Below are 25,422 nucleotides of genomic sequence, written 5' to 3'. Positions count from 1 at the left end.
TTTGACTCCAGTCAGCATTTCTACTTAAGGTTCAGTAGACAGAGAAGGTGGGGGTGATGGGGAATAGAGGAGGGTTATGGAGGTCCTAGGGTTTCCCAGGTGGCTCAGTGGGTAACGAATCTGCCTGCAATGCAGGAGACCCAGGTTCAATCCCTGGGTCAGGAATATCCCTCAGAGAAGGGACTGGCTGCCCACTGCAGTATTCTTGCCTGGATGATTCCATGGACAGAAGAGCCTGGCGGACTACAGTCTATAGGATTGCAAAGGTCAGACGTGGCTGAAGCAACTGAGCACACACACATATGTGCATGGAGGTCCTACAGTTTGCAGCAGAACTAAGAACCTCTGGATGCACGCCAAGTGGTGGGCTCAACCGCAGAGACGAGCATCTGTTGGTTTATTAACCCAGCAAAGCGAGAAAGGCGGCCCTTGAGTTGAACACTGCCTTCCTGTCCCTCAGTGAAGCAGAGAGATCGCTGAGCTGGGAGTTAGATACCTGGAGTGAAATGAACTCTCTGACCTTGCCCTTCTAGTTTCCATAAGGCAAGGGATTTTCAAGCTGTGCTTCCTAAAAGTAAAGGACCCTGCAGGAATGATTCAACAGTTCATAGAAGAAAAAAGATTTCTCCAGCAGCTGGAGGTTTAAGCAACCTGGGGAACTGTTCTTCACTTGCATCTGTTCTATGTTTTGGATTTTGAGCAAAAAGATTTTGGGGGAAAAAATTAGATGAGATGGTCCCCAAGGCCCAGCTCAGTTCTAGCAGTTAAAATAACAGGTCTATGGCAATTCTTTTCCTGCTTCTTCTGTTTCTTGGTAAATTGGAATTTTTGTAAACTGGGTTTCCTGGAATAGACACACTTGCACTCCATAATGAGTCTATCTGGTGCCCTGCTGCCAAAATCACTTTCACCAGCTGAACAGGTAATTACATCACCTTAAAAATACTGCTGGCTTCCCTGGTTCGATGCGGGAGTCCCGGGTCTGATCCCTGGGTATGGGAAGATCCCCTGGAGAAGGGAATGGCTACCCACTCTGGTATTCTTGCCTGGAGAATTCCATGGACAGTGGAGCCTGGCGGGCTACAGTCCACGGGGTTTCAAAGAGTCAGATAGAACTGAGAGTCTAACACTTTCACTTTCGTAAATACCACCCGGTTTTCTTAGCACCTCCTAAGACCAAGCCTCAGTAGAACTCTTGACCACAAGTCGATGGAATATTGATAATACTGAACAATATTCTCGTCTCCACAACCACCCAAACAGATCAAGGCTGAGCCTGGAGCTTCAAGATGCAGTGCAGATTTTAGTTATAGTGTTCCAAATGCATTTCCAAAAGTATTTAACTGCTATATTAGCCTCATGGCCAGTTATGGTTACTATTATTCTCATCATTGTTTTTATTGGTCTGGTTCCCTCCAAAAGTGTGGGGGGAGAGGGAGAGGCTCTTTGGGGGACCTGGGGGCAAGCAGAATTCGTAGATGCCTTGAAATAACCAAGTAGGAAATAGAATGAAGCATAAATGATAACAGAAGTCTGCACACTTGTTGCTGGCCGATTCTCCAGTTGGGTGCCTGAGTTCCGGTCTCTGATGGAAAGAGCCATGGAGGAGAATCTGGGTCTCTGGGATGCTGGGAAAGTCACTTTTTGTCTCTCAGCCTCAGTTTCGCAAACTTTAAAATGAAGAGGTGAGCCAGCACCCTGACACCTGCAGTAGCTGGGTTGCAAGGGCGGGGCTTGGACTGGAGTCAGGGAAATGTCCTTTTGAGAGGCAAAAAATGGGAAGAAGCGATTCTGAAACAATCCTGAAGAGTTCAAAAACCAGAGACTCAACCCCTGAAGGCCGGTCTTCGGGTGGTGGCCTGAACTCTGGTTTCCTGAACCCCCTCCCGCACTAAGGCAGCACCCCTCCACCCTTTCTGTGCACCCAGCATGCCCTGTAGAGGCCCCCCCAGCACGCACCCCACACCGAAACCCCTCACTGCCGTCTTTTCCATGAAGAGCTGAGAGGAGTCGGGACCCTGTCTGTCTGCTCACACCAGGTGCCTGGTCTACACAGTGCTGACACCTCCCAGAACAGAGTAGAAGTCAGACACCTTCCCTAGAACTCTGCCTGAGGATGGCTAGGGTAATGGTCCTAGTCTGCCCGGGCTGTTGTGACCAAGTCCGACAGACCGGGCCGCTTAAACAATAGAAGCCTGTTCTCTGGCAGCTCTGGGGCCTAGAAGTCCACGCTCAAGGTGTCTTCAGGGCTGACTCTTTCTGAGGGCGGCGAAGGAAGCTGCCCCTTTACACCTCACATCAAGATGCTCCTTCCTTGCTCGTAGATAGCCGTCTTCTCCCTGTGTCTCCTTGCTTGGTGTCCCCTCTATGTCTATCTCCCTGGGTCCTAGGATCCCCTTTTTCTAGGGTTTCCTCTGTTTACAAGGACACCAGTCATATTGAATTGGGGTCCCTGCTAATGACCTCGTGTGAACTTGATCACCTCTGTAAACACCCTATCTCCAAACAAGGCCACCTTCTGAGGCACTGGGATTTGGACTTGAACATATAAGCTTGAGGGACACAATGTCCTCTGCGACAGTAGTGCTCAGAGGTGAGCTGGGGGTTGATACCGCCTGAGCTTTAATGTCGACGCCATCACATCCTAGCTCTGGGGCTTGGGACCTCTGGCTCGTCTGCTGTAAAGTGGTCATATTGTGTGTGTGTGCTAAGTCACCTCAGTCGTACCCAACTCTTTTCAACCCTGTGGACTGTAGCCTGCCAGGCTCCTCTGTCCATCAGCTCCTCCAGGCAAGGATACTGGAGTGGGTTGCTAGGGCCCCCTCCAGGGGACCTTCCCGACGCAGGGATCGAACCCAGGTCTCCTGTCTCCTGCACTGGCAAGTGGGTTCTTTAGCACTAGCACCACCTGGAAAGCCCAGGTGGTCACATTCACAGTAGCCAGCTCATGGAGATGCTGGGAGCCTTGTGTCACGTCCCAGATGCTCTCAGTGAATATTCACTCTCATTTCTAATTGTAGTGGTTGTTCCTGGTGAAACATAAAGGGATCCTGCAACATGAAAGCAGGCAGCAGCTTTGGGTGGAAATTTTAAAACTGAAACTGTACTCCACTTCCTATTAAATTCAAAAATGTTTGAAGCCAGATTTAAAGAATGTTAGTGTAGCAAGCTAATTAGACTTTCTAGGGAGTCCACAGGCTTCCCTGGTGGCTCAGATGGTTAAGAATCCACCTGCAATGCAGAAGACCCCAGTTCAATCCCTGGGTCAGGAAGATCCCCTGGAGCAGGGCATGGCAACCCACTCCAGTACTCTTGCCTGGAGAATTCCATGGACAAAGGAGCCTGACGGGCTACAGTCCGTGGGGTCGCAAAGAATCGGATGTGCACGCACACACAGAGAGCTCACGGTTTGGGGTTTTGCCCTATTGGGCGGAAGGGAGATTCCCAATTCAGTGAAACAGATGAGAGAGGAGGCAGCCAGTCAGGAAGAAGCCCCTTTCCGGGTGGATATATCAGAAAGCACAGGTGCACCCAGGTCGGCAGGCATCTTCCCCAGGGCAGGGTGCCCACTTGGTAGAGATACAGACACTTCCTTCTGGGGAATTGTATCCCAACCAGGGCTCAGGATCACCTCCCTTTTCCAGGCTGACCTCTCCAATTGCTGCAGCCCCATGGTAATCCAAGTTCCATGAGGTTGGAGCTGGCCCTTTATGCACCATGGGACCCCAGCACGGTGTTTAGGTTCACGGTCCGTGTTCCATCAGCAACTCTGGATGATCTGACCATCATCTTTGTGGTTCTTCTGCTCCGGGACCTGCTGGGCAACAGATCCTGCTCAGTGCCCTGAGGACACAGGGATGGAGGTTATGTAATCCCACCTACCAGGAGCGCCCTCCACCTCTTCACAGAAACTCCATACTGGTCAACCAAGGTCATGTGGATTAACAATGAGCTCATTCCTCCAGATTTCTCCAGGATCAGTTTGGTCATTGAAACACACACACTTAGGAAACAGTTGCCTGCTCCAGCCCTGGGTCATGTGACCCTGATGGAAACTGGAAGATTCCTGGAGCACACAGCCAGGTGGAGGGTGAAGAAGAGGCTCTGAAAGAGCTGTTCTTGAGTGGGAGGGGTTGAGGGAGTCAGTTACTGTTCAGACACTATCCAAGCCACTTCCCCAAGGTCCAAGTCAAAGGAGCCTTTCCAAGCTTTGAGAGGTGTTTGGAGGCCAAAAAAGAGAGAGAAATCTGCCCACTCCAGTGTCAGGAGAACGTGTCGGAAAGTTCAGTGCTCTGCCGTGTTGGGGAATTGGCGAACAGGGCTTAGGCATCCTTCTGGTGCAGGAGAAAGGATGGCAGGTGGAAATGGCCCAGCCTCCCTGCCTCCATTGCCCAACCAGACCCAGATCTGGTGATTCCCACCCTGCTCACTCATGGGGCAGTTCAGCCAGGGCAGAGAAGATGCAGCCAAGCCCGCCAGTGGGCGGGGGGCTGTGGATGGTGAGACCTACTCCTCTCTGCAGGCCTAGGTCTGGAACAGAGACCCTGGGGTTAGGCTGTAGGGTATGGGTCCTGCCTCTGCCGATTCCTGGCTATGTGACCTCACCAATCACTGACCCTTCTGGGGCTGTAAGAGAACACCCACCCACTGGGTTCCTGCACTGGTCACTGTTGACATAGGGGTCCAGGCCACCCGCTCAGCCGTATAATTGGAACACTCACTGTTACCTGCAGGGAAAGAATAAATCACCCCTTGTAATGACACAGTTTTTTAATATTTATTTTTGTCTTTCTGTCACTAAATCATGTCAAACTCTTTGTGACCCCATGGACTGTAGCCACACGCCAGGCTTCCCTGTCCTTCAGTATCTCTCAGAGTTTGCTCAGACTCCCATCCTTTGAGTCAGTGATGCCATCCAACCCTCTCATCCTCTGTCGTCCCCCTTTCCTCCTGCCCTCAATCTTTCCCAGCATCAGGGTCTTTTCCAATGAGTTAGCTCTTTGCATCAGGTGGCCAAAGTTTTATTATTGAACTCTAATTTATTTATAATGTTGTCTTAATTCCTGCTGTACAGCAAAGTGATTCAGTTATACAGATATAGACATAGATATAGGTAGGTATAGATACATACATTCTTTTCCATTATGGTTTATCATGGGATATTGAATATAGTTACCAGTGCTATAGAGTAGGACCTTGTTGTTTATCCACTCTATATGTAATAGTTTGCATCTTCTAACACCAAACTCTCAATCCATCCCTCCCCTACCCCCGTCTCCCTTGGCAGCTGCAGGTCTGTTCTCTGTGTCTGTTTTAACCATGTGGACAGCTGTCTGATGCTGTCTGTTGTCCCTTGTTGCAGAGACCATATGAAATCCACTCGGCCACACCCATCGATGAGATCCTTAACATGTTCAAGGTGGAGCGCGTCCACTACTCTTCCATGTGGTGCAAGGGCATGGTCACCCTGCTAAAGAAGGTAAGGGGGTAGCCGCCTGTCTACCTTGCCAGGGAGCTGGTCATTCAGTGCAGAAGCAAACAGACCAGCTGACTAAGGAACGAGAGGATGAATGGAGGGACAGTGGTGAAAATACCAGTGCTCTCACCATCTCACTTCAAGATCACAAAGCCGCTGGACAGAGGGGTGTGGCCTGAAGTCAAATCTGGGATGACAAAGCCCTCAGACTTTTTTCACCCTGCTACCAACTTCTAACAATTGGAAATATTTAATGCATATGGTTCTTTAAAATTTTTACAAATCATCTTTTAACTCACTGAGCTTTAAGAAATTGGGTATCTCCTGACTTCCTGGGAATTGTTCAGTTCAGTTCAGTTACTCAGTCATGTCCGACTCTTTGTGACCCCATGAACTGCAGCACGCCAGGCTTCCCTGTCCATCACCAACTCCCGGAGCTTGCTCAAACTCATGTCCACTGAGTCCGTGATGCCATCCAACCATCCCATCCTCTGTCGTCCCCTTCTCCTGCCTTCAATATTTCCCAGCATCAGGGTCTTTTCCAGTGAGTCAGTTCTTCCCATCAGGTTGCCAAAGTATTGGAGTTTCAGCTTCAGCATCAGTCCTTCCAAGGAATATTCAGGACTGATTTCCTTTAGGATTGACTGGTTGGATCTCCTTGCAGTCCAAGGGACCCTGAAGAGTCTTCTCCAACACCACAGTTCAAAAGCATCAATTTTTCAGTGCTCAGCTTTCTTTATAGTCCAACTCTCATATCCATACATGACTACTGGAAAAACCATAGCTTTGACAAGATGAACCTTTGTTGGCAAAGTAATATCTCTGCTTTTTAATATGCTGTCTAGGTTGGTCATAACTTTTCTTCCAAGGAGCAAGTATCTTTTAATTTCACCATCTGCAGTGACTTTAGAGCCCCCCAAAACAAAGTCTGTCACTGTTTCCATTGTTTTCCCATCTATTTGCCATGAAGTGACGGGACTGGATGCCATGATCTTAGTTTTCTGAATGTTGAGCTATAAGCCAACTTTTTCACTCTCCTCTTTCACTTTCATCAAGAGGCTCTTTACTTCTTCTTCACTTTCTGCCATAAGGGTGGTGTCATCTGCATATCTGAGGTTATTGATATTTTTCCCAGCAATCTTGATTCCAGCTTGTGCTTCATCCAGCCCGCCATTTCACATGATGTACTCTGCATATAAGTTAAATAAGCAGGGTGACGATATACAGCCTTGACATACTCCTTTCCCAGTCTGGAAACAGTCTGTTGTTCCTGGTCCGGTTTAACCATTGCTTCTTGACCTGCATGCAGATTTCTCAGAAGACAGGTAAGGTGGTCTGGTGTTCCCATCTCTTGAAGAAATTTTCCAGTTTATTATGATCCATACAGTTGAAGGCTTTGACATAGTCAATAAAACAAAAGTAGATGTTTTTCTGGAACTCTCTTGCTTTTTTTGATGATCCAGTGGATATTGGCAATTTGATCTCTGACTCTTCTGCCTTTTCTAAATCCAGCTTGAAAATCTGGAATTCTTACTAGTAGAATAAAGTAGTGGGTCTCCAAGTATGGTCCCTGGACCAGCATCACCCGGGAGAGCATGTTGGAAATGCGGTTTCTTAGGCTCCACCACAGACCTGCTGAATCAGAAACAGCAGGGTGGGCCCCGTTGTTTTTATTCTGATAAGCTCCAGTTTGGCATCAGCAGTGGGTTTTGATGCCCTCCTTCGGCAGCTGGCATTTGGCTAAACTCGCTCAGAATCCTCCAAGACACAGAGTTGAGCCTTGCATGTGGTCGGCAGGTGTGTGCGCGTGCTCAGCGGACACCAGTTACCTTTAATGAAGGAACTGTGAGGATGGCAGCCAGTGCTTGTTGGGGGAGTGTTGTCTTATATAATCTGCTCATTTAGTCCTTACAGGCCCTTTGAGAGGAGTCCTGTTATTACCTCATACTAGAGATGGGAAAACTGAGGCTTAGAAAAGCAAAATTATTCGCTCAAGCCCACAAGGCTGTTAGAGAGCAGCAGAGGACTTGAGTCTAAGCTCTCTGAACTCTTTGCCTGAAAAATCCCGTGGACAGAGGAGCCTGGCGGGCTACAGTCTAAGGGATCGCAAAGAGCAACTAACACAGTCATTCATTCTCTGAACTCCAGATGTCAGTTCCTAATCCTTCCACTGTTGCAGATTAGCAGTCCCCAACCTTGTTGGCACCAGGGATCAGTTTCATGGAAGACAGTTTTTCCATGGACCTGGGCATAGAGGGATGGTTTGAGGATGATGCAAGCGCATTACCTTTATTGTGCACTTTATTTCCACTATCATTACTTCAGCTCCACATCAGATCATCAAGCATTAGATCCTAGAGGCTGGGGACCCCTGCTGTAGACGACTTGGGGAATTACTCATTAGTTAAATTGCATAAGGGGAGATTGAGCTCCTGGATTTTAGACATCAGTAGTCCTTAACCTCAACTGCTGATTGGAATCACCCAGAAGCCCTACCCACCTGCCAACACTGCCTCCCGCACACCCAGGGAGTCAGAGAACTAGCTTCTACCCTAAACCATAAACTTTGCCCCCAGGCATTGAAATAGCATCTCTGTTTAAATCTGCACCTGTCTTTTTTGGGGGCAGCTCCTAGAGAGAGGCCCCCATAATCAGCAGGTAGGACCTGCCAGGTGTCCAGCCTACTAGTTGGAGTGATGGTGAGAGCCGCCTGGTGATGGGGTCCTGATTCCAGCCCCTACCTGCCAGCATCTGGGCATGCCATCCTGCCAAGAGGTGTCCCAGGTCCTCACCAACCCACTTTGGGTCTCATCTTAATCATGAACCAGAAGTGGAAGAATTACCATTCATGCTTGTCTCAGTCAGCAGCTCCTCTGAAGCTACATGGCTACCGAGTGGCTGTCTCATGGCTGGGTCCTATCTTTCATTTGTAGCCTCAGTGTTCTTAGCATCAGACAAAGCTAGTGTTTTGAAACCTGAAAACACCTCTGGATGCAAGGTAGTACGGTACAGCTAATTTTTTTTTTTCCTTTTACTGCATCACCCCTTATTAGCAGAAACTCTGTTTGAGGAGAAGCTAAAAATGAAATTGTGGCTACAAAAGAGACTACTCCGTCAGGCCACAGAGGTCACCTCATAGCTGTCCAGGGGAAATTCTTATTATGCTTTTGTGCATCCCATTACCAAGCTGAACGTCCTAAAATGAGATGGATAGTTCTTTTTATTTTTAATTGGAAGTCTCTGCAGACCTCATTGGCAGGTAGCACATCACAGGGTGAGAGTCCTTGAGGGGAGCATGGCGGCTGAAAAGCTAGTCCCAAAGAGCCCCTTTCTGGTTGACCTTGGGGAAGCAGCCTGGCCCCTCAGTTCCTCCCTGACTGTAAACGTGTATAAGCATAGGTGACGCTTCAGTAAGCAGCCCTGGTGGCTCAGTGGTCAGGAACCCACCTGCCAATGCAGGAAACGCAGGGATGTGGGTTCGATCCCGGGGTCACAAAGATTCCCTGGAGAAGGAAATGGCAACCCACTCCAGTATTCTTGCCTGGAAAAATCCCATGGACAGAGAAGTCTGGCAGGCTACAGTCCATGGGGTCACAAAGAGTCGGGCCTGACTTAGCAACTGAGCATATACAACGCTTCAACACGAGTAGCCCAGACAGGGCACAACATTCATGGGACATGGAAGCAGAGGCACCTTCATTTTCCCAAGACTCCACCTTCGGAGGCTCTGCAAACCTCAGTCCTGCCCAACTGCATACGTTTGTTCATTGCCTGCAGCTCCTGACCAAGGACCCTGAGAGCCGCCTGTCCAGCCTTGGTGACATCCAGAGCTCACCCTATTTGGCCGACATGAACTGGGATGCAGTGTTGGAGAAGGCACTGACGCCTGGCTTTGTGCCCAATGTGAGTGAGGTCCTGTCCTATGACATCCAGCCCTGTGCAGGGTCTCCCTCCTGGGTGCTTAGGAACACCCTGGAAGCTGGCAGCGGGGAGGGGGTTTGCTGGCCACATCATTTGAGCTCCAAAGGAGTCACCTTTCACTGAGATTTGGCATGGATTTGGACCTGATTTGCGCAGTCCAGTTGGGTGGCTTCCCTCCCTGTAGTGGGTCCTCAGGGGCACAGAGTCTCCTCTTTCTTGTTAAATCACATCTGCGATGTCCACAGATCCAGGCCCTGGGTGGGTGAGAGCAGGGTAATGGGAGCCAATGAGCCACCCTTTCACAAGCTGCCTGTCGGGTAGAGGAAGACAGGGAGTCACCAGTAAATGTATAATGTGACACCAGGCTCAGTTCAGTTCAGTTCAGTTGCTCAGTCATCTCCGACTCTTTGCGACCCCATGGCCTGCAGCACACCAGGCTTCCCTGTCCATCACCAGCTCCCGGAGCTTACTCAAACTCATGAGAGGAAGACAGTGATTCACCAGTCACTGTGTAACATGACACCAGGCAGTGATGCCAATTCCTACCCACAGAGTGAGCTAGGAAGACAGAGAGAGAACGGGGTGAAGGAGAAGGAGGCAGGGGCTGCTTTTAGGTAGAGGTGCAGAGATCCGAACCAAGTGAAGGAACCAGGCTTGTAAAGATAGGGTGGAATTTTCCAGGCAGAGGGAATATCAAGATCATGCACCTCCAGGCAGCAAAAAGCTTTCAAAGAGCAGTGAAAAGGCTTTATAGCTGGAGCAGAGTAAGAGAGAAGAAAAGAGTAGGGAGTGAGGGTGGAAGGGACCACAGTCTACATCCTGGAGACTTCCAGAGATCATGACAAGGGTTTTGGACTGTGTCCTCTGAACGCTGGAGTGCACTTGGCAGGAAGGTAAAACTGTGAGGTTTACACCATTGAGTGGACAGGTGGGTGCTGAGAATGAATGGAAGGAGACCAACAGGAAGGAGGCTGAGGAGCTAGCCCGGAGGCTCCCAAGGATGACCACAGGCCCAAGGGTCAACTGGCTTCAGCTGTAGGGCAGTTGGCAGCCAGGATGGAGAATTGGGTAGATTTGGTGTCTCAGATGGTAAAGAATCCGCCTGCCATGCAGGAGACCTGGGTTTAATCCCTGGGTCAGGAAGATCCCCTGGAGAAGGGAAAGGCTACCCACCCTAGTATTCTTGCCTGGATAATTTCATGGACAAAGGAGCCTGGCAGCCTACCATCCATGGGGTTGCAAAGAGTCAGACACGACTGAGCAACTTTCACTTTCACTTTTTGGCCAGAAATGGCATCTTTAAATGGATTTGTTAAAAATGATATTTACATTAATAGAAAAAGTAGTAATGACATGAGGAGGAGGGTATGAGAAAATATGTGAAAGTACCAGATTGGTAAACTGAACCCAATCTCGTGAAATGAACACACATAAGATGGAGGAAACGTGGATATTAACAGGTGGGTGGGGATTATAGGGATAAATGAATGGCGTGTGCAGTGAGAATGTGTCAGTGTTCATCATCAGGACAGAAATGAGCAGATATGTCCCCTGGGGGGGCTCCCCTGGTGGCTCAGATGGTATAAAGTCTGCCTGCAATGGAGGCGACCCAGGTTCAATCTCTGGGTTGGAAAGATCCCCTGCAGAAGGGAATGGCAACCCATTCCAGTATTCTTGCCTGGAGAACTCCATGGACAGAGGAGCCTGGTGGGCTACAGTCCATGGGGTCACAAAGAATTGGACACGACTGAGTGACTAACACTTTCACCACTTTCTTTCATCCCCTAGGAGTAGTAGCTCACTGTTACTGGTTGAATGAGTGACTGAATGAAGGAATGAATGAAAATACAAGTCAGTGATGCAGAACCAAGGCAAACCCTGTTTCTTTTTCCACTTCCTTTCAGAAAGGGAGACTGAACTGCGATCCCACATTTGAACTTGAAGAGATGATTCTTGAATCCAAACCACTTCATAAAAAGAAGAAGAGGTTGGCAAAGAACAGATCCAAAGACGGCTCAAAGGACAGCTGTCCTCTGGTGAGCGCTGTCTTGGAAGCAGACCCTGACAGAGAGGGACCCTATAGTCCAGTGAATGTGATTGAGCTGCTTCTTAGCCACACGGGGGGTGGGCGGGGAGGGTAGCATGTCACTTCACCCTCCCAAATGCCTTTGTTTGCAGTCAATCAAATGCCTCCATCAAACAAGTGATCTTTCAGAGCAGAATGCTATGAGAGCATCGCTTGAGTCTATACATTATTGCTCTCATCATTCACGTTAGCACGGTTCCTAGTGCAGGAATCTCTGTATCTCTGATCAAGAACCCAAGAATGATGCCAAGTGACTTCAGTGCTGCACCCAGTAGAGCCCAGCACCTGTTACTGGCCATATTCTTGGCCTTCTCTGCCCACTGAAGCTAAAAAAAAAATACGAGACAGAGTCTGGAGGTAATAGAAAGGTGAATTTAGTTCTCAGCTGGCAGAGAGGAGAATACAGTAGGCTCGTGCCTCCAAGAACTGTGCCCCCGCCCTCACCTCCATGAGGCATCCAGGAGTTTATATAAGATCAAAGTCAGGGGTTGGTGATGAAGTACCAATGTGTTAGGATCTTGATTTCTTCCTCTTGCGTTGTTTCAAAGACAGTCATAGGCTGGCATCAGTAACCCAGTGATTGAGTCTAGCAGTTCAGTGGCCTTGCGGCCTTCTTTCTGATATGTAACTACAAGGAGAAGGGTGTTGTATGGGTAAATACCAGAAACAGGATGTATTAGCATCGAGTCAAAGGAAAATATGAGTGACGCAAACTTAGTTACAGACATGCAGACTTAGGAGCAAAAAAACTAGGAATGTTCAGGCCTGTTCACTGTTCTCTTTATCTTCTTTGTTCTCAGAAAAGGGAAAGAAAAAAAGTCATTCTTCTTTTTTTCCCACACCCTCTGCAAAGGTGTTATACTGTGAAGGCACCCAAGGCCACCCTTTGTGGGTCCTTGTATTAATTTTCTAGGCTACCATCACACAGTATCACACACTGATCTGGAACAACTGAAATGTGTTCACTCACAATTCTACAGACTGGAAGTTCAGAATCAAGGTATTAACAGAGCTGTGCTTTCTCAAAGGCTCTCAGGAGGCTCCTTCCTTGCCTCTTACAGCTTCTGGCGGTGGCCTACAGCCCTTGACACCCCTTGGCTCATAGCCACATCACTCATTTCTTCCTCCGTCTTCACAAGGCATTTTCTTCTCTGTGTCTCTCTGTCTTCACACAGTCCTCTTTTAAAGACACCTGTTATCAAATTTAGGAACCCCCACCCCTTGCTCCAGGTTGACCTCATCTTAACTAGTTCCATCTGCAAAGACCTTGTTTCCAAATAAGGTCATATAGACCAGTACATGGCGTTAGGCGTGTCTTTTTCAATTTATTTATTTTTATTGAAGTATAGTGATTCGCAGTGTTGTGTTAATGTCTGCCCTACAGCTGAGTGATTCAGTTACAAGAATATATACATTCTTTTCTGCATTCTTTTCCATTGCAATTTTATCACAGGATATTGAATATAGTTCCTGCTGTGCTATGCAATAGAAACTTGTGGTTTATCCATTCTCTATTTAATAGTTTGCACCTGCTAACCCTAACCTCCCAATCCTTCCCTCCCCGACCTCCACCCCCTTGGCAATCACAGGTCTGTTCTCTGTGTCTTGTGAGTCTGTTTCTTTTTCGTAAGGAAGTTCATTTGTGTCACATTTTAGATTCCACTTAATAATAATTATTATTATTAATAAAAATAATAATTCCACTTAAGTAATATCATGGGCTTCCCTGGTGACTCAGCAATAAACTGCCTGCAGTGTAGGAGACTCAGGATTGATCCCTGGGTCAAAAAGATCCCCTGGAGAAGGGAATGGCAACCCATTCCAATTATTCTTGCCCAGAGAATCCCAAGGACAGAGGAGGCTGACAATCCATGAGGTTGCAAAAGTCAGTCATGACTGACTAATCAGCAACAACAACAGCAAACTAGTATCACATGGAATTTGTCTTTCTCTTTCTGAGTGACCTCACTCAGTATGATAATCTCTGGGTCCATCCATGTTGCTGCACATGGGATTGTTTCCTTCTTTTATGGCTGAGCAGTTCTCCATTGTACATATGCACCACATCTTCTTTATCCATTCATCTGTCAATGCACATTTAGGTTGTTTCCACAACACATCTTTTTGGAGGACACAGTTCAACCCACAAGTTTCCCTTCCTCCCTCAAAATATATTAAACATTACAATTTATGATTACACTGGTATGAAAATGAATGTAACATTCAGTGTTAAAAGTTCATTCTCTTCAGCTTATTTCAAAAGAAATCTCTGTAGCCCCTAAAAGTACTGTGGGCCCTAGGCTGTATGCTGGGACTAATGCAGAAGTTGGCCAGAGGAGGCCTGGGTGGACGTTCACATGGGCCCACAGGGGATGGGGGTCCTGCAGACACGTGCATGCCATCCTGCATCCAGGCAGCTCTGAGATGTGTGTTACAAAGCATTTGTGAGACCATGGTCCTTGGCTCCTGTTCCTGAGGAGAATGAGCACCTTTGCATGATGGCCTTGAATTCCCCCTCCCCCAACATGCTGCTTAATCAGGCCTCATGAACGTTCAAGTGTTCAGGAAACCAGGGTCCTGATTTTCAGTTCATATTCCAGAGATTTCCCTGGTGGTCTAGTAGTTAAGACTGTGTTTCCACCACAGTGGGGTGCAGGTTTGATCCCTGATTAGGGAACTAAGATTTCACATTCCATGTGGCCAAAATGTAAAAAAACAAACTCAACTCATAGCCCATTTTAACAGAACTTTGACATTGCATTTAATGGCTTAAAATGTAGAAAAGCATCTTCTTCTGTCAGCCCTTACCTCCCCATGACACTGTCGCCTGTACAGTCAGGGCTGTTCCAGCAGCTTAGCTTGTCCCCAGCCGGAAGTGTCCCATTTAGATCAGTATCTGGTCGTCCTCACTCCTGGGAGGATGCTTCATCACTTACTGTCCCCTCTCTGTGCTCTTTGACAGAATGGACACCTCCAGCAGTGCTTGGAGACTGTGCGGAAGGAATTCATCGTATTCAACAGAGAGAAGTAAGTCCTGCTACTGGGATCCACTGGGCGGAGCCCTTTCAAGGGACAGATGGGCTCCCTGGGTGAATCAGGGCCCCCAGACCCCATGAAGGCAGCCACAATGCTGGAAGGGAACCAGCAGGCAGACCCTATTATTCTAATCCTGCCTCTGCTGTCTGGCCCAAGCAAGGCTCCAACTTCACCTCTCTGGGCCTCGGGGGTCTTCATGTGAAGTGGGGTGACCACAACAGGACTGATGGCACACAGGACGCTGGCATGGAGAGGCAGACCAGCAGATGGTTACATGCCCAAGACCTGGAGCAAAATTGCCTGGGATCAAGTCCTGGGTCTGCTGCTGCCAGAGTGACCTGGGGCAAGTTGCTTAACATCATGGAGCCTCATTGTCAGCAACGACAAAGTGGAAATCACGCCTTTGCCGTGTGGTTGTTGCAAGGTTGATTCAAGGCCTGGCATGGTAGGAGTATTCAGGAAAAGGATGACTGTTATGATTGTTGCTGTGGTTGTCATTATTTGATGGGATAACATGGTGTGGGCTGTGCTAGGACCCAAGCATTGTGGGCTGGCAGGAGACAGGATGTTGGTAAGGTGGGAGGGGCTGGCCTGATCACATGACTGCCCTGATCACATGACTGCCCTTACGGCAGCCAAGGAAGTGGAGGCTCAGCCCTCATCCCACTGATGTTACCATCTGGGGGTCCATCCACCAGTGCCTGATGACTCAGAGAGAGGCCCCAGGGGCCGTGGGCTCACACAGCAGGAGCTGAGGCCCTGCAGGCAGGACTCACAGCACATAGCCCCATTTATCTAGTTATTCACCCAGGCCTTGGGCTCGCAGAGACGATCAGATCCACTTCCCTCCCTCCAGGAGAGCCAGATGGACACGTACCCAGTTGACTGTTATGCGTTCACCCGTGTTCCACCACTTTCAGCTTCTCACAGGTGGCAGCCACAGAGGGTCCACAGGCTGTGGGGTAGGGCAGCCCAGGCATGACTTCGCAGCGGGCACACAGCTCAGCCTGGGTGTCAGGGAAGCTCCTGGAGGTGCCATGCCTGGCGGTGTCCTGATGGGCGAGGAGGGCAGGGCATGGAGCCCCATCAGTGAGGACAATACACAGAGAAGCAAGCTGGCCTGGCAGACGTGGGCTCTCGCAGCTGGATTAGAAGCTTGAATTTCCGGGGCATGCCAAGGGGTGGGCGGGAGGTGCAGCAGGGTGTGAGGGCCCTGGGGAGGGCTGTTTGGGTTGATGGGCTGGGCAGGGCCCCATTCCCAGTGGGCACTGAGGGAGATGGAGGCAGTAGCCTGTCCTTTGTCCTGGGCGGCTACAGCTCTAGGCTAGTAGACACACAAACATACACACACCAAGCCAGACAACATCACTTACTCATCAACATCACGCATCTCTCAGACAGCCATGCTGATCATGTCCTTGGTCCCAGCAGGATGGGAAGAAACTTGGAGCAGGCGAGAGCTAGGATTATAAGAGGTTTCAGAGCCCATCACGTTTTCCTTGTGGTCCTGTCTGCTCTGAGGCTCATGTGCCTTCCCCACCGTAGACAGTCAGTCCTGGGAATTTCCACTCAAACCAGCTTGGGCACTTTGGACCGAAGTGAAAATGAGCTCCAGGCAGCCTTGCCTCGGGTCCTCCAGCGGTTTAGGCAGGGACTGAGTTGTATACCACTGAGCGACTTCACTTTCACTTTTCACTTTGATGCATTGGAGAAGAAAATGACAACCCACTCCAGTGTTCTTGCCTGGAGAATCCCAGGGATGGGGGAGCCTGGTGAGCTGCCATCTATGGGGTCGCACAGAGTCGGACATGACTGAAGTGACTTAGCAGTAGCAGTAGCAGTAGCATTCTCAGAGAGTGCCTGGGTGGCAAATGGGAGCCTGTGAAAACGCAGAGGGGTGACAGGCCCGAGCAGATAGCAGTCACGCTGTATATGGCACTGTGTGTCAGAAGACGCTTCAATCTGGAATCTGAAGAACCCAAGTTGTTTCCCTTAAAAATAAAATGAAAATGAGATACCCCTCCTTGCGTTGTCAGGTGGCATCCGGCTGTTTTTAGCAGAAACCCAACTACATAGCAGCTTCGACCAATCAGATGTTCTTTCTCACGTGGAAAGGTGAACATAGTAAGATCACCCGGCTATACTGAGGACCCCCTTGAGAGTTGCGGTCGTGGATGTGAAGTGAGGCTGGCACCGTTAATAGGAGTTGTCAAAATAAAGATGGAGGATGGAAGTTGTCTTCCAGATGGGGGTGGTCAGGATGAGCGTATGTAAAGCGGGAGGCAGGGAAGAAGATGGGAAAGAGGAGATGTGCGTGGGTTTGATGGAGGTTTCTGCTCTTTCATCCTTGTGTCTCTGCTCCCCAATGGCCCTGAGGCTAATGGGCTACCAGTCAGGGCAGGTGTGCTGGGAGCAGTGTCTTTTCCCCAGCTTCTCCCCACAAGGATACTGTCCTGTACCTTGCCAACTCCTCCATGTCAAACCCCATCCCTACTCCTTGATGTACCCAGAAAAGGACCCACATTATAGCCACCCATAACCACCCTGCTGCAATTTCTCATCTGCTAAAAGGAAACAAGGAGAAGACTCTTGAGAGTCCCTTGGACTGCAAAGAGATCCAACCAGTCCATCCTAAAGGAGATCAGGTCCTGGGTGTTCATTGGAAGGACTGATATTGAAGTTGAAACTCCAATACTTTGGCCACCTGATGTGAAGAGCTGACTCATTGGAAAAGACCCTGATGCTGGGAAAGATTGACGGCAGGAGAAGGGGATGACAGAGGATGAGATGGTTGGATGGCATCACTGACTCGATGGACATGGGTTTGCGTGGACTCCGGGAGTTGGTGATGGACAGGGAGGCCTGGTGTGCTGCGGTTCGTGGGGTCACAAAGAGTTGGACACAACTGAGTGACTGAACTGAAAAGGAAACAATGGAAACAGTGACAGAGTTTATTTTTCTGGGCTCCAAAATCACTGCAGATAGTGACTGCAGCCATGAAATTAAAAGATGCTTGCTACTTGAAAGGAAAGTTATGACCAACTTAGACAAGAGAGATGTTATGGGGAGGGAGGTGGGAGGGGGGTTCATGTTTGGGAATGCATGTAAGAATTAAAGATTTTAAAATTTAAAAATAAAAAACAAAAAAAATAAAGTAAATAAATAAAATAAAAAAATAAAAAAACAGAGACATACCTTTGCCAACAAAGATCCATCTAGTCAAAGCTATGGTTTTTCCAGTAGTCATGTATGGATGTGAGAGTTGGACTATAAAGAAAGCTGAGCACCGAAGAATTGATGCTTTTGAACTGTGGTGTTGGAGAACTCTTGAGAGTCCCTTGGACAGCAAGAGATCCAACCAGTCAATTGTAAAGGGAATCAGTCCTGAATATTCACTGGAAGGACTGATGCTGAAGCTGAAACTCCAATACTTTGGCCACCTGATGCGAAGAACTGACTCTTTGCAAAAGACCCTGATGCTGGGAAGGATTGAAGGCAGGAGGAGAAGGGCATGACAGAGAATGAGATGGTTGGATGGCATCACTGACTCGATGGACATGAGTTTGGGTAAACTCCAGGAGTTGGTGATAGACAGGGAGGCCTGGCGTGCTACAGTCCATGAGGTAGCAAAGAGTCGGACATGACTGAGCAACTGAACTGAACTGAAAGTGCCTGTGAGAAGTCAGTTCATGAGGCATGATCTGCCCCAAAGCAAGGACTTCCTTGTTTTATAAACAGTTCATTTCTTTCATTGCTGAACTGGAGATCCAACCAGTCCATTCTAAAGCAGATCAGTCCTGGGTGTTCTTTAGAAGAACTGATGCTAAAGCTGAAACTCCAGTACTTTGGCCACCTCATGTGAAGAGTTGACTCATTGGAAAAGACTCTGATGCTGGGAGGGATGGGGGCAGGAAGAGAAGGGGACGACAGAGGATGAGATGGCTGGATGGCATCACCAACTCGATGGACGTGAGTGTGAGTGAACTCTGGGAGTTGGTGATGGACAGGGAGGCCTGGCGTGCTGCGATTCATGGGGTTGCAAAGTCGGACACGACTGAGTAACTGAACTGAACTGAACTGAATTGATATAAATAGTACACACATGGTTTATCCATTTTTCTTGTGGACATTTGGGCTGTTTGTAGAATTTATCTATTAGAAATTAAGGTGTCATAAATATTTTGCAAAATCCTCTTTGTAGATGCATTTTTATCACTCTTGGAGAATAACATGATTCTGTAGACATCTAGGAGCGTGAGTGAAAGGGGTTTCCAAAAATCTCTTTTATATTCGCAAGATAGGCACCGCGCATCCTGCACTCCTCTGCAGTCCTGTTTATGAAGCACCTGTTCTGCTGACACTGGAGTAGCTGGAAAATTAAAGACCTTCTTTCCAACATCAGCCATGTGGCCAGTGGGAGCCGAGAGGGGACACTGAGACACGGAGCCAAGCTTCCCTTCATGCTCCATGGGGACCTTGCTGCCCGCTCTCTACCTCCTCCGGCAGTTCCTTCTCCTTCCGGTCTCTGCAGTCCTGGCCATCTGCCCGAAACACACTGTTCCCACCTCCCTGTGTAGTCATTTCAGACCTTGTCTCCTCCGTGTCTTATGTGTGTGCTCAGGTGCTTCAGTCATTTCTGACTTTCTGTGACCCCGTGGGTGTTAGCACACCAGGCTCCTCGGTCCATGGAATTCTCCAGGCACGAATACTGGAGTGGGTTGCCATGCCCTCCTCCAGGGGATCTTCCCGACCCAGGGATCCAACCCGTGTCTCCAGTGTCTCGGGCACTGCAGGCAGATTCTTTACCACTGAGCCACTGGGGAGGCCCTTGTCTCCTCAGAGGGCGCTGCGAAGATGAACTGGAAGGAAGTGCCACGGTCCCAGGGGTTCCTGTCAGGAACTCGTAGGGTGGGAGTTGTTAGCATTTAGAGTTGCAGCCTCTGTTAAACAGGATGAACTATGACTTCCCAAAAGATATGCTGAAGTTCTAGCCAGAGGGGCCAAAGGGGCCCTGGTACACATTCTCCGTCAACCCCTCCAGAAGGAGCTAACCCAGCTGAAATCTTGACTTCAGACTTCTGGCCTCTAGACTGTGAGACAATACATTTCTGTTGTTATAAACTATCCAGATGGGGACACCATGTTACAGCCACCCTAGGAAACAAGCACAGCATCCTTCTGAATCCGAAGTAGAGAGAATGGGCCTGTGACTCTACATTTTACATCTTTCCAGTCATTCTGACGCCTCAGGGTTTGAGAATTTCTACTGGAGACCCATGCACCCAAACTGCACATCCTCCAGTTAGTTCTTGGCTGAGTCACGGGCGTTTGTGCATACTCACTTATGTCCAGATCTTTGCCACCCTGTAAACTGTAGCCCACCTGGCTCCTCTGTCCATGGAATTTTCCAGGCAAGAATACTGGAGTGGGTTGCCATTTCCTCCTCCAGGGGATCTTCCCAACCCAGAGATTGAACCTGAGTCTTCTCTGTCTCCTACATTGGCAGGCAGATTCTTTAGCACTGAGCCACTTGGGAAGCCCAAAAGAATCCCATCTAAAAATGTCCCCGAGAACAGAGGGAATGAAAAATGCCCAATGAACTGACACTGTATATTGAGACTGAAAAGTGAGGCAGGCAGGCAGCTCCTTAAAGCAGAATTATGAAGTTTTCTGTGGGTAACTTACGAATGACTTGGATCAGGCATATGGCAATCTGGAAGCATCCCCAGCTGCATTCCATACTTCTAAGGGACCATCGGGAGTTTTATAGTTAAGCTCACTTATGGAGGGAAGTGCTTGGAGACAGAAACTGCATTCCTAAGTCAAGACCCTATCTGATTCATTATGGGTGGGTGCCAAAAACATGTCAGCCAAGGTCTTTGTCCTTATTTGGAGACTAACAGAGCAGAGATTCTACTTGGACCTAATGATCATTGTGCTGTGTGCTAAATCGCTTCAGTCTTGTCCAACTCTGTTCAACTCTATGGACTGTAGGCTTCTCTGTCCCCGGGATTCTTCAGGCAAGAGTATTAGAGAGGCTTTCCATTTCTTCCTCCAGGGACTCTTCCCCACTCAGGGATTGAACCTGTGTCTCTTAGATCTTCCGCAAAGGCAGGTGGGTTCTTTACTGCTAGTGCCATCTGGGAAGCTAAATAATATCTATGATCATTAAACAATATCTATTCATTACAAAGGGGCTGCTCAAGTGGCGCAATGGTAAAGAATCTGCCTGCCAGTGCAGGAGATGAGGGTTCAGTCCCTGGGTAGGGAAGATGATCCCCTGGAGGAGGATATGGCAACCCACTCCAGTATTCTTGCCTGACAAATTATATGGACAGAGGAGCCTGCCGGGCTACAGTCCATGAAGTCACAAAGAGTGGAACACAAATGAGCATGCACACACACATTCTTTACAAATCCACTGACAATGGAGAAGAGATTTATTGCACAGCACAGTCCTAGGTAGGGTTAGTGGAAGGACAGGAGGAACTGAATGGGCCCAAGATGATGTCAGTGATGCATACACATGGCAGACCCTCCAGTCCTCTTCCTCCTTTGCCTTGAATCATTCATCTGCAACTTTGAGCCCTCATGTGTTGAAGGATGCTGCTAAAGATGCAAACACCCTGTGCAGCTACCTGCCTCTTGCATGGGCCAGGTGTGCTTCCTGAACCAGCAGAAGCTCTTGGGCAGAGCAAAGGTCCCCATGCGTCATGGGACTACTGTCCTAGACTTTAAGGGGGCATGTGCCGGGCATTCATTGCATCAGCTCCCATGGAAGATTCTCATTGGTCCTTTGAAAGATGCATCATAATCCTGGACTGGTACCTGGGGACACAGAAGTGGATGTAGCAGGACCCATGACCTCAGGATACTTGAAGCCTAAAGGGTACAGATTGGGACACAGACTTGCTTGGACCACTGTGCAAACGTGGAGGAGATGCCCTAGGTCTGACTTCTCTGGACCTCACTTTCTAAACAGAGAACAAAATTAAAATTAGCACTGCCTAATTTTCTGGAAACACAGTTATTAACGAATCTGGTCTCAGCTGGCAAAAGGCCACTGAGCGAGGTGAAGCATCTGGTTCCAGGGACGGGTCCAGGCTTCCAAGGACCCGGGCAGCTGAGCTTCCATTAGTTTGAGAAATGCACCATGGGGTTTGTCTTCCAATTTTAGCCAAAGATCAGAGCAGGGGTGATTTTTCCAAAAGGTCTTTTCAATAGCAGTTGACAAAGCTTTGCAGTATAAGAAGCCCCTGATGAGAAAGGAATTTTCTATCTGCTTCATCTTATAAAGAACTTAAACATTTAAAATCATACTAAAACTACCTTTGGAGCCCTTGAAAACATTACATTTTAGTAATCAAATACTGCACATGCTATATTTAGTAATACTATTAACAATGACTGTGTGTGATTTTATGGGTTTTAGATCATGTTTCCTTAATCCAGGGCTTCTCAACCTCAGCTCTATTGACATTTGATGACTCTTGACATCAATTCTTTGATGCGGGGACAGTTCTATACATTGCAAGATGTTTAGCAGAATCTGTGACATTTTACTCATTAGATATCCATAGCACCTCCGTAGCTATGACACCAAAAATGGCCCCAAACTTTACCTGAGAGGCAAATCGCCCCCTCTTGAGAAACATTGCTCAGATCCTTACCCATCACATTTTCTAAGGTACTTCTCCTTCTCCTCCTCCTCCTTCTTCCTGAGCTCTTGCAGCTCTTAATTGTAACATGAAGGACCTGAAATCTAATCTTCCATCCACTGGATTCTGGGCTCATTCTGCTACATATGCTTTCATCCAGATGTCCAGCAGATGCTTATTCCACATCCCCATTGAATGGGGTACCGGGGATAGAGTGGGCCAAAGTCCCTGTTCTGATGGGGCTCACTGCCTGGTAGAACAAGCTCTGTGAGATGAAGGAAGGGGTTACTTTCTGCAGTGGTGTCTCTGGGGTTCTTCTCTCCAGTGTGTCCTGTGGGGCCCTGACTTGCATGCAGGGAGCTGATGTTATTAGGCTTCAGTTTTATAGGGCACTCACTGTATGACATTTAGTCTGTACATCCATCCTGTGAGCCAGCTACTTTTATTCCCTCATTTTGCAGCTGGAGATGGGTCAGCGTAAAGCAGGTGGAGGGCACATGGCCAAGAGATAGCAGGGAGGGAGGGGAGTATAAGAAGGCAGCCTAGCTCCAGAGCCCAAATTGTAATGAAAGTGTTATTCATCCAGTCGTGTCCAACTCTTTGTGACCCCATGGACTATAGCACGCCAGGCTTCCCTGTCTTTCACTATCTCCTGTACTTTGTTCAAACTCATGTCCTTTGAGTCAATGATGCTACCCAACTGTCTCATCCTCTGTCTCCTCCTTCTCCTGCCTTCAATCTTTCCCAGATCAGAGTCTTTTCCAATGAGTCGACTCTTCACATCTTGTGGCCCAGATGATACAAATTAATGTGAATCATGGTGTATTCAAAGTTTGCTGGCTTCATCTGCCCATGTGGCCTCCTTGGAGTTTCCCAGCAGATAGATAGGGACCTTCCATTGTGGCCTGGAGCCACCAGGAACTGGTGGCAAGGAGGTATGAGGATAACTCATCTCAGGCTTGGGAATGGAGTGCACATTGCAGGTCCTGGCTCTGCTTCTCTCAGTGGCCAGCCTGGTGGGGTTCCAGCTCCTCTGAGCCTTGGGCTCCATAAATGTGTCAATAAAGGCTGGGCTGTGCATCAGTGACTCCATGACTTGAACAAGGTCTGTGTCACTCACAGGAAACCTTGACATCTTTCTCAGCTCTTCAACAACCCACAGGGAAGGAGGGACAGAGTTAGAGCCACTTTCCCCAGATACTTCTATAAAACGGGGAAAACCTTTCCTCGGGCACCTTCCTTCTGACTTCCGTGCTAGGAAGAGGCCAACTCTGAGAATCCAGCTTCTGAAATCAAGGCCAGTGCACTGACATTCTCTCCAGTCTGAGATTCCGAATGTGGTGCAAACCTCGATTTTACAGGAGCAGGTGAAAGGGAACAGCAGCTGACAGTTGAGAGTACCTGCTGTGTGTTGAGCTCAGGGTGGGGACGGGGACCCTGCAGCCACTTTCTCACCCAGTTCTCATCACAGGTCTATCTGTAGGTGTCTTTCTGCCTGTTTCACGGTCAGAGAAACTGATAAAAGCATAACTGCAGTGATGTGTCTGAGGGAGAGTGGAGAGAGGGGCCAGGTAACTGAGTTAGTGAAGGCTAGGCTTTCTGGGAACCCAGAAATGGGAAGCAAAGTGGCACCTTTCCAAAGGACAAGAAAACAGCCAGGGGAAATCAACTCCATGGCCTGAAACCGTGGGAGGAATTTCAGCCCCAGATGAAAGTGACTGGAAGGAAACTCCAGTTCCATGAAAACTCAAAATCAAGAAATCACACAGGAATCAGGGCCCTCTGTCCTTTTCGCTGGGGTCTCAGTCAAAGGAAATTGCAGCTGGGTTAAAAAGGGTAACTGATCCTGACATATCCATCTCAGCCACAGAAAATAAAACATGGCCAATTATCCGTTGGCTAAAGGAGACACACTGCTGCTGCTGCTGCTGCTGCTGCTGCTAAGTCGCTTCAGTTGTATCCAACTCTGTGCGACCCATAGACAGCAGCCCACCAGGCTCCTCCGTTCCAGGGATTCTCCAGGCAAGAATACTGGACTAGGTTGCCATTTCCTTCTCCAATGCATGCATGCATGCTAAGTCACTTCAGCCATGTCCAACTCTGTGCAACCTCGTAGACGGCAGCCCACCAGGCTCCTCTGTCCACAGGATTCTCTAGGCAAGAATACTGGAGTGAGTTAAGGAGGCACACAGACCCTGACAAATTGCCTCAACTGTATGCAACCCTGTATCATGTTGCTCTAAAGCACATATGGTCATTGGTCTGCTCAGATTTAACTCATTTAAAGACCCATCTTTATTTTTCCTTCCATCAGATTTCTCTAGTCAAAAAGAGGTATGCTAATTTTTATATGAATATTTATAAGCCTTATTTAATCCTATGTGAAATAAGGCTATGTGTAAATTTGAAAGCTATAAATAGGATCCAGTGATCTGTTTTAGAGTAAATGTTGGTGGTGGTGGTGGTCTAGTTTTCTCCCTGTACATATGGAAATCTCATTGCTAGCCAGTTAAGTGAAATAGGTTATCATTTTTTAGAATATTGAAAGCCTGTTACATACCATGCACTGTGCTTGATGCTTTGTACACATTTACATTTTATCTAAAATAAATCCTCACCACAACCTTGATTTGTAAGTATTGACATCTACAGAGGACTTCGTGGTGGCTCAATGGTAAAGAATCTGCCTATAATGCAGGAGACACATGAGGCGCAGGTTTGATCCCTGGGTCAACTTATCCCCTGGGGGAGGACATGGCAACCCACTCCAGTATTCTTGCCTAGAGAATCCCATGGACAGAAGAGCCCAGTGAGCTACAGTTCATGGGGTCACAAAGAGTCAAACACAACTGAAATGACATAGCACACACACATGACATCTATAGAGAAGGAGTCATTTGCCGGACTTTATCTGGACGAGTGGTGTCGGTATTAAATGAGGAGGTGTTGAGTAAGAATGAACTCACTCAACAAATCTCAGTCCCTATCACTTAGAAACTTGAGGCTGCCATCCCTTCTATTTCCCCCAGAGCTCATCTGTTTGCAAAAGGGGAGAGAGGATGCTTAGTAAGATAATCCCCTCCTTTCTGCTATATCACACCCAAGGTGCAGCTGACTCCATCCTCAGACTTCCTCAAATAGGTTTTGCTTCAGGCAATAGGAGATAAAATAGAATTTTAATGCTTCTGGCCAAAGGCTCTTATTGAATTTGCAAGACAAGTGTTGCATACAAGGCGATCTTCCCA

General features: G+C 48.2%; 1 protein-coding gene across 5 annotated transcripts in view; it reads left to right on the top strand.

The window, feature by feature from the left end:
- Window positions 1-25,422, top strand: part of STK32B (serine/threonine kinase 32B) — a 389,829-nt gene that overhangs the window by 352,579 nt on the left and 11,828 nt on the right. For 3 of the 5 annotated variants that reach the window (XM_069593237.1, XM_069593236.1, XM_069593240.1), the window contains 4 exons: window positions 5,363-5,479; window positions 9,254-9,379; window positions 11,302-11,433; window positions 14,446-14,510. In XM_069593237.1, the coding sequence (XP_069449338.1) occupies window positions 5,363-5,479; window positions 9,254-9,379; window positions 11,302-11,433; window positions 14,446-14,510 (440 nt within the window). The remainder of the gene's footprint in view (window positions 1-5,362; window positions 5,480-9,253; window positions 9,380-11,301; window positions 11,434-14,445; window positions 14,511-25,422) is intronic. The other 2 variants (XM_069593239.1, XM_069593238.1) reach the window with 1 other exon arrangement.

This window comes from Ovis canadensis, chromosome 6 (genome assembly GCF_042477335.2).
Source record: "Ovis canadensis isolate MfBH-ARS-UI-01 breed Bighorn chromosome 6, ARS-UI_OviCan_v2, whole genome shotgun sequence".
Lineage (NCBI taxonomy): Eukaryota > Metazoa > Chordata > Mammalia > Artiodactyla > Bovidae > Ovis > Ovis canadensis.
This window is presented reverse-complemented; position numbering and strand designations above follow the sequence as displayed.